Genomic DNA, 8,614 nt, shown 5'->3' with positions numbered 1-8,614 from the left:
GGGCAGCACCGGGCAGCACCGGGCAGCACTGGGCAGTGGGCAGCAGCAGGAGGTTTTAACTAACTGCGGGGGGGGGCAAAGCTCAGCAGGGGGCGCGGGAGAAGCCAGGGAACAGCAGCTCACAGTCTGGCGGACTCCGCTGGGCACGGTGGGCAGCCTGGCAGCAGGGAGACACGTCTCAGACGCACTCGTGTGCTTGGGCAAAGTTCGAGGCCAAACTTGTGGCTGACTGTGAGAGGCTGGGTGGGGTCCCGGTCCGCAGAAGCGGAGGTTTCCACACGGGGTTTGAGCGTAGACTGCTAAGTGCTGTGTCAGGTTAGTCCACCCTGAAGCCGGCGGGCGAACTGCCCAACAGGTGACGTTAGAACCCCCGGGAGAGGCCAGTTTCCTCCTGAAATGTGGGTACGACCTGCTTGGGCAGAGAGGCCGTAACTCAGGAGTCTCGGTGCAGCTGGACTGACAGTTCCTGTGCCGTGACCACTGAGTGTCACCGCGCCAGGATACCTGTCGCTCTCTTCCAAGGCAGGCGGCCTCCGCCCCAGCTGCCTTCGCCCGGTCCTCTCAGACCTGCGCGGCCTTGCAGGGACACCAGGCTCAGGCCTGGTGTCTGTCACGAGTCCTTGTCGCGAATAATTGCTTTCCTGAGCTCTCATGACTTCTCCATGTTTTCACGCCCAGCCTGAGCCGGCAGGTGGGGGCCCCTCTCCCCTCGTCTGGGGAGATCACTGGGTAGGACAGAGGCCTGGCAGCTCTTCACCTGGATTTTCATAGCTTTGCCTTTCATGTGCCGCCTTCCGGGTAAACATCACAGACGGGAGTCTGCGGGCCAGTGTTGGGGCTGGGGCTCCCCTTTTGTTGAGTCCTCATTTCTGTGACTGTAATCTTCATTTCAGAGACTTCTGATTAAATTGATAATCTATTTCACAACTTCCTATTCATTTATGAGGATGTTATTCCATTATATTGTTTTATTTTTTAATTCTCTTGGTTCTATTTTAAGTTTTTAAAAAAGATTTATTCATTTATGCATACGGAGTTGGGGTATAGGCCAGAGGCGCAGGTGAGAGGATTCACCAGAGACAGAGGTGGGGAGCAGAACAGGCAGCTTGACTGAAGTACACTGCTGAGGGGAGACAGGGGCCTGCTGCACCCTGGGGTCCCTCCCTGGCCGGGGAACCCGGGCTGCAGTGGCTGTGACTGACGGCTTCATAATGCGGTGCTTCAACCCGCTGCCACCAGGGAGTGGCCCATTATTTTAATTTCTTTGTCACTGTTGATTCTGTTGCTTTCTGGGGGTCTTATTTACGCAGAGTGCGGCAGACACAGGCTCTATGCTGCGTGGCACCTCCTTGAGCTGCTCTGCAGGCGACAGCGAGCAGTGAGCAGCGCTGTTGTGCCCCAGCCCGCTGAGAGCCCAGACCCAGACTCTGGTCTCAGCTGGACGCAATATTTCAGTGCAATACATCCCTGCCAGTGACGGCCACGGAGAGTTCTATTTCCAAACCACTCAGAGGGAAGAAGTGGAATAAAGCAAAACAAATCTGATGAAATACAGGAAAGGGAACAGGAGGTGGCCTTGAGATAGGTTGTGAAAGAGGGTACACACCCAGCCCCCAGTAACCAGAGCTGGTGCTAATGGCACGTCCATCTGGTAGTGAATTAGGCCGAGAGGGAGCAGGCGAAGGAGCCACTCGTCCCGGCTGGAGCTCGCAGGCCCGAGGGCACACACAGGGCTCGCCTGCACTCGGGGGCTCTCGGCAGCTCGAGGACCCGCTACCTGACGCAGTGAGGGCATCTCGCCCCGCCAGCGGGTGTGCTCGGAACGGAAGACGGAGCTCGGAGCGGGAAGCAGGACTCCAGAAGGGCGTCTCCGTGCCGTGAGGCGGGCTGGGCCCAGCCGTCTCAGCTCCTCGCACTCCCTCTCAGTTCCTGTCTCTCGCCAGCCACAGACTTGGCTTCCCGCTCCTCCCAGCCCTCCGCTCCGCACTGTGCGGTCCTTAGACAGCCGTCACCCCGCCCTTGCTTGGTCTTCCGCCCCCTCTCCAGCTCCCGCCCCGCACGACACCCCTCACACGCCATGGCCCTGCCTATTTCTTTACTTATTCCCTGTCTCTGCTGGACAAAAAAGAAACTCTGTCTTGTTTCCCGCTGTCTCGTGGCGTCCTCTGAGGAGGGTTTGCAGGAGATAGATGCGCGACGCTGAAACCCCCGGCCGGCCGGGGCCTACCTCCTCTCGGTACTCCTTGCCGTAGGTCTTCTTCCACAGGTGCCAGTGGTGATCCAGAGTGGCGTCTGTAAGCGGCTGTGCCGCTGCCAGGGGGCAGGCCAGGAGCACCCAGACCAGCCACTTCACCCTGCTGAAGAAGGGGCACAGGAAGAGCGTGGAGCCGCTGCGGAGCCCCGCGCACAAGTGACCCCGCAGCCGCCTCTCGGGGCTGTGCTGTCGCAGGTGATGCGCGCTCGGAGAGGAAACGCCAGCTCCGAGGCTTAGCTCACCCCAGCAACAGAGTTCTGGACATCTGCGTCCCGGCAGCCAAGCTGACATCCAGATGCCCTGGGAGGGAAGTAGAGGATTTCCAGGGGTGGCAAACAAATACCACCCAGGGAAATCCTGTTTCCTCCTTTTTTGTTGAAAAAAAATCCCTAAGGGTCCCCCCTGGTGGCACGAGGCGCTGAGACCAGCACTGTGAACCTCCCGGCAGGGAGGGACCCAGGGCCAGCAGCCCCTCCGGCCTCCCGGCTGCCCCCCAGCAGTGGGCTCTGGGCACCCGCCTGCTCTGCGCCCCGCTCTGTCTCTGGGGCGTCCTCTCGCCCCCGCACCCCCAGCTCTCGTGTGCATCAATAAATAAATCTTTAAAGAAATCCTTCCAAAAGAGAGAAACCTTTGAAAAATCACTGTTCTTTCTGTATAAGTCAGTATAACCACTTGTTTATTATAAATAATGCTTATATTACTTTATAATAAACATTCACATTAATATCAGAATAATATTGAAAGATATTTTATATAGTTTACAGTTAAATAACAAAATGACGCAGTAAAAGAAATATAACAGTGTACTTACGGGCAACCCCACTGTGAAATGGGTTGCCCCTGTCCTGTAACATTTACAATTATATAACCACTATAACATATATACATTTTTATCATGAAAGATATTATTAAAGAAGTTATAAAACAATGTTATTATATAAGTTATAATAACTTATAATCTTCACCTGAATTGTGGAATACCTGAGTTCTTAGCTGCTCTATTTAAATATCTGCACGCTTTGGAGGCGGCTAAAAGACAACTCGCATGTATGGTTTTCCTGTCCTTGGGTCACTTTCCTTTTTCCAGCGTTCCCCCCAACAATCAAAACACGTCCTTTAAAGGAAGCAGTTACCTAACTTCAGCAAACACCACTTGTAAGTTTAACCCAAAGAAGCTGGGCCGAAACCCAGCCACTGACCCCCCCGAATCGGGTCCATTTTCCTGTTTCCTTTGAATTCAGGGCAGCTGGAGTTAAACTCGGGTCTCACCCAGCAGCAGAGGCGCCTGCCCTGGCCTCAGGCCTGGGTGGCCACGAGACAGCGGCTTTCGAAGCGGATTCCTTCCAACCCAAAAAACGTGAGATGAAGTCAACATTTTTGGGGCTTGTTTACTTCCTAAAAGCAAAGGCTTAGAGCCTGTTGGGGTGGCAGAAGGGAAACCCACGGGGGCAGGGGGCCACGCGGGAACGGCCAGACGTACCTGCCGGGGCCCGCGGGGACTGCCATGGCGCTGGACGCTGGACGGTGGGCTCTCGCCAGGGCCTCCGAGCCGGGAAGGGGCTGCTGTCCAGCTGAGCTTAAGAAGAAGTGGAACGTGTCACATGAGGCCCTGAATGAGGAAGTGAACTTTCGTTTCAGTTTCATGTAAAGTCTGCCTGAGTCGGCTGCCTCAGCCCCCGTGGGCCCACCCCGTCGCTCCAGTGATGTCCTCTGGAGTCGGTGGGTTTGGAGAGTGGGGTCCTGGGGTTCACGCTGGGAACGGTGCCCCCAGCTCCCCTTCCAGCGGCAGGCAGCACGTTTCTCCTCCACAGAGCCATTAGTTATAGCTAAAGAGCAGTTTATTAGGGAGGACGGAGGCGTGAAGGATGCTTGTGTGGACACACGGGCAGGAAGTGCTGCCCGGAAAGGGACAGGCGAGCTGAGAGGTCGTGGTCCAGCCGGGGGCCTTGGGCGAGGGGCAGCCGCTGAGTGGTCCGTGCAGAGAAGCCGGACAGGTGCCGGTCCGGGTGGGCAGGAGGCCGCTGCCCTGCGGCAGGAGAGAGGGTGGGAAGGACGCGGCGTGGGCCGGGGGGCGGGGGGCTGGGGGTGCTGCCCGTGCCAGGGCAGAGCCTGCCTGATATAGCCGTCTTCTCCGTGGGGGGGCTCATCCCTAAGAGCCTGGGTTTGTTGCTGATTTTGAATAAACTATGTAGAGTCTGAAAGGGACAGGAGGTGGCACAAGGGGCATTTTGCATATCATTGGTGAGGCTGAACATCTTTTTACACATTAGTGACCATTTGAGTTGTCTGTGAATTGCCTGCGTATCTTTTGTTCTGCATACAGATCTGGGGTGCAGGCCAGAGGTGTGGGGGTGGGAGGGTTCCCCAGAGACAGAGTGGGGAGCACAACAGGCAGATGTACTGAAACCCACTGCTGAGGGGAGCAGCGGGGAGACATAAGGGGTCTGCTGCGCCCTGGGGGTCCCTCCGGCCGGAGATTGAAGTCATGCTGCAGCGGCTGTGGAGAGCTTCATAGTGCCGAGACTAAGCCCTGCGCCACCAGGGAGGCCCCTGCACAGGCATCTTTGAGTCAACTCTATAGCTGAGACCCCCACGGGGTAGGGAAGACTTGGACAAGCCTCCGGCCGTCCATGTCGCTGGCATCGTCCCCTGCACGTCCGCTCATGTTGTCACAATGGCCAGAGCTCATCTGTCTTTAGATCTGAGCAGGATTCTCCGGGCTGACTTGGGGACAAGAAGCGTTTGGGGATAAAGAGGCCTCCAGAACGCTCGCAGCAGCTACAGGGAGTACAGTTGTCGAAGTGCATGTCCCTGAAGACTCCACCTCAGAGCATGACAGCAGAGATGGGAAGAAGCGCGACAAGCGACGCCTCTCCAGTCTCCGCAGCAGGGTCCAGCCGCCTCTCGACGGTCACGAGTCACACGTAAAGGCGCAGCCCAGTGACACGGCTGACACAGCTGTCCCGCTGGAAGAGCCTGAACGCCCCGCAGAGCCCACATGACTTCTGAGGGCCCTTGGGATGTTGGCCACAGTGGGTCAAGGGGTACGGGGCCAGAGAGCGTCAGCATTGTCCAAGGTCTGTTCTCCAACCGGGATGCAGCTCGACCTGGCACCAAGAACAAAAGGGTGATTGTGACTTTCCTGCCTAGGTGACACACTGCTGAGTCACCCACGGGCCAGGAGCAATCACAATGGCCATGAGCAGCACGCGGAGTGAGCCCTGAGCAGGGAGTGTCGAAACGCGGGGTGCGGGGGCCGCGGGGCCCAGCAGGAAATGGCCTCCCGCCCGCGGAGCGGCGTCTGAGGCAGGCCCAGAGCCAGAGCGGAGACGCGGGACAGCTGTCTGTGGAGTCTCCCCGGCTGCCCAGAGTCCCGCCCCGGGTCCTTGCAGCTTGCCAAGAGATAAACCCTTTTTGTCGTTTGTCTTAACTGGATTTTTAAAAATATTGATTTATCTATGCAGAGAGAACTGGGGTACAGGCCAGAGGTGGGGGGTTGGGTGACAGGATTCACCAGAAACAGAGTGGGGAGCAGAACAGGCCGACGGACTGAAACACACCGCTGAGGGGCAGCGGGGAGACAGGAGGGGTCTGCTGCGCCCCGAGGGTCCCTCCCTGGCCGGGGATCGAGCTCAGGCCGCAGCGGCTGGAAACAGCTTGAGAGCGCTGAGACAACCCTGCGCCACCACGGAGGCCCTTAGGGATTCATTTTAAAAGGTGTCTGGAGCAACACATAACCTCATAGAGATCCAGACAGAACTTTCCGCGGCGCTCGGGAGGTGCTGGCCTCGCCGAATCGCGCTGCGGCTACAAGCCCCGGCCAGCTCAGGGCGGAGCACGTGCTGCAGGCTGCGGCGTGGCTCGAGATTTCCCTCGGCCCCACTAGGTCCTCTCTGTTCTGTGAGGTCCTGAGGCTTTGAGTAGACGCTTTTTCTATTTTTCCAGTTTTTCCAGAAGACAGATACCGGCAAGTTGGCCTACGTCACCCAGTTCACCACACTGAGGGCGAGCCCGGTGCGCTCCCTGGTGCTGCCCGCAGCCAGAAGGTGCTGTCCAGCAGCCATGCAATCGAGTCCCAGAGTAACTTTGAGTTCTCTTGCAGCCACATTTGAAAGGACAAAAAAGCAGAGCAATAAGTAAAAATAATCTAAAGTTCTATCTCACCGAACACTTAACAAAATATAATCATTTCAGCATGTAATAATCAAGACAATCATCATCACCACCCACAAATGATTGAGGCTCCCCCTGCAGTGTCTTCTGCTCACGGCCCATCGCTGCGGGCTCGGCCCATTTGTCCGTGGCCACCTGTGATTCCTGGTCACCACGCTGGACAGGCAGTTCTCCCGGCCCTCGGCAAGTCTCTTAAAACAGATCTGGTTAAATACCTTCTCTCTCAAAGTCTTTAACAACTCCAGATTGCCTAGTGATTTAAGAGCAAGTTCTTACCCGAGTATCCAGATTCTGTAACAGAAAGGTTTCACCTGAGACTTCCGGGTTCCTGTCAGAAATCAGAAAGTTGCTACTCCAGCCTAACAGTCAAAGGCTGAATGAAGAAAGAATTCAGTTACTACTTTTAGATCCAGAAGAGAAGTCACAGAGCAGACCACTACCCTTAAAACTGGAGCGGTTGACAGATTCATGCAATCATTACTTACCTCTCACCTGCTGCTGGTGGGAGGCAAAATGATAAAATCAGTTCACAAGACAGCTCGAGATGGCTTGCCAAACTCCATACGCCTTATCACGCAATCAGCACCCTCTGGTGTTTACTCAAGGAAAAAGGTGAAAACTTGTATCAACACCAAGATCCATGCACAGGTGTTTACAGTGGTTTTGTTTGTAACTGTCAAAACCGGGAAGCAAACACGATGTTCCTCAGTAGGTGACTGGATAGGCAGTGGTACACCCAGCAATGGAGTATTACTCAGCACTAAAAAAGAACACTACAAGCCACGGAGGTGTGGAGGGAACGTAAACGCATGTTGCCAGGTGAAAGAAGCCCGTGTGGAAGGGCTGCACAGCACATGATTCCAACCGCGTTTCTGGGAAAGGCAAGACTGTGGAGACAGCAGAAAGGCCAGTGGCTGTGGGCTGGGAGAGGGAGGAACAGCAGGGCAGAGGGTTCTTCGGCAGACGAGCTCCTTTACGCCGCCATAATGATGGAGCAGGCCAGACCCACAGAATGTGCACGTGTGCATCCTCACATACGCGCTGGTGACGGGGAGGCTCTTCTGGTAATGCACCTGCATCATTTGCAGCCTGTGTACCATCTGGGGTGCTGGTAACGGAGCGGCTGTGCCCTAAAACTTCTGTCAACCTAAAACTTCCCTGAAAAAAATCCATTTTTTAAGAAAGATTTATTTATTTGTGCATACAGAGCTGGGGTATAGGCCAGAGGTGCAGAGGCCGTGAGAGGGTTCATCAGAGACAGAGTGGGGAGCAGAGCCGGCGGACTGAGGAAGCACACTGCTGAGGGGAGCAGCGGGCGGGTCAGGAGACGTCTGCCGCGCCCTGTGGTCACCTCCGGGGCAGGCGGGGGTCAAACTCATGCTGAAGTGGCTTCAGCTTCTTAGTGCTGCACTTTAACCCGCTGCGCCACCAGGGAGGGCCCAACGTCCATTTTTTAAAAAGAAGCGTTCGCCTATCATGACGGCTTTGTTTCTGCTATTGCTGGAGGCCAGCGCCTGAGCCCCCAGCCTCCCTGTTGAGGCCGGTCTCCACTATGACGGTATCTGGGAATGTTTAGGCCACGGGGTGGGGGGCCCTTCCCCGAGAGCACCTCGGCCCCTCTGGCCTGGGAGGGGTCAGTGAAAAGGCAACTTCTGTGAATAGAAAGGGCCCCCCTCCCCCCAAATCCACTGGCATCGTGACCTTGGACTTCCCGGCCCCCCAAACAGTGAGAAATGGACTGCCCTGCTCTAAGCCCCCGCTCGTGGCATTCTGTGACAGACCAGACTCAGGCCACGTATCCGCGACATGAATTTTGATATTCAAAGCATCTCGTCCCCTTGTTACCCGCCACCCTTTGTTACTGTGACAGTCCCAGCTAACACCTGCGGGTAGCATTCATTTGCCACTGAATGTGTATTCTTAGCAGTAACTCTGAGACTATTTAACTTACACAACTATGACTTGATCTGCCAGAGGAGAGGCCAAGTAGCTGAGAGGCTACACACCCCGTCGCCAGGACGGACAGCGCCGGCTGACCGGGCCCGCCGGGCTTCCCGTCTCATGCTGCCACCACTGTCCACCCTTCCTTCGCTCGCGATGCCTGTCCCGAGCTGTCCTCCTGGCGGCCATCGAGAAGACAGCTCTTTCAAGACAGCGCCGCCGTGTCTCCCGCTGGGAGACGCTGCG

General features: G+C 56.2%; 1 protein-coding gene across 3 annotated transcripts in view; it reads right to left on the bottom strand.

Annotated features, from left to right (window-relative positions):
- CTSS (cathepsin S) overlaps positions 1-3,836 on the bottom strand; it is a 15,798-nt gene extending 11,962 nt beyond the window's left edge. Inside the window, exons 1-2 of one of the 3 annotated variants that reach the window (XM_012729971.1) lie at positions 3,735-3,836; positions 2,228-2,354 (exon numbers count right to left, since the gene is read on the bottom strand). In XM_012729971.1, coding sequence (XP_012585425.1) covers positions 2,228-2,354; positions 3,735-3,760 — 153 coding nt within the window. In that variant the 5' untranslated portion in view covers positions 3,761-3,836. Of the gene's footprint in view, positions 1-2,227; positions 2,358-2,496; positions 2,535-3,734 lie in introns of those variants that run through there. The other 2 variants (XM_012729970.1, XM_012729972.1) reach the window with 2 other exon arrangements.
- Between the last annotated feature and the right edge of the window lie 4,778 nt (positions 3,837-8,614).

Source organism: Condylura cristata, unplaced genomic scaffold (genome assembly GCF_000260355.1).
Source record: "Condylura cristata isolate star-nosed mole 26May11 unplaced genomic scaffold, ConCri1.0 scaffold00026, whole genome shotgun sequence".
NCBI lineage: Eukaryota > Metazoa > Chordata > Mammalia > Eulipotyphla > Talpidae > Condylura > Condylura cristata.
The sequence above is the reverse complement of the archived record's forward strand: the minus strand, read 5'-3'. Positions and strand labels throughout refer to the sequence as shown.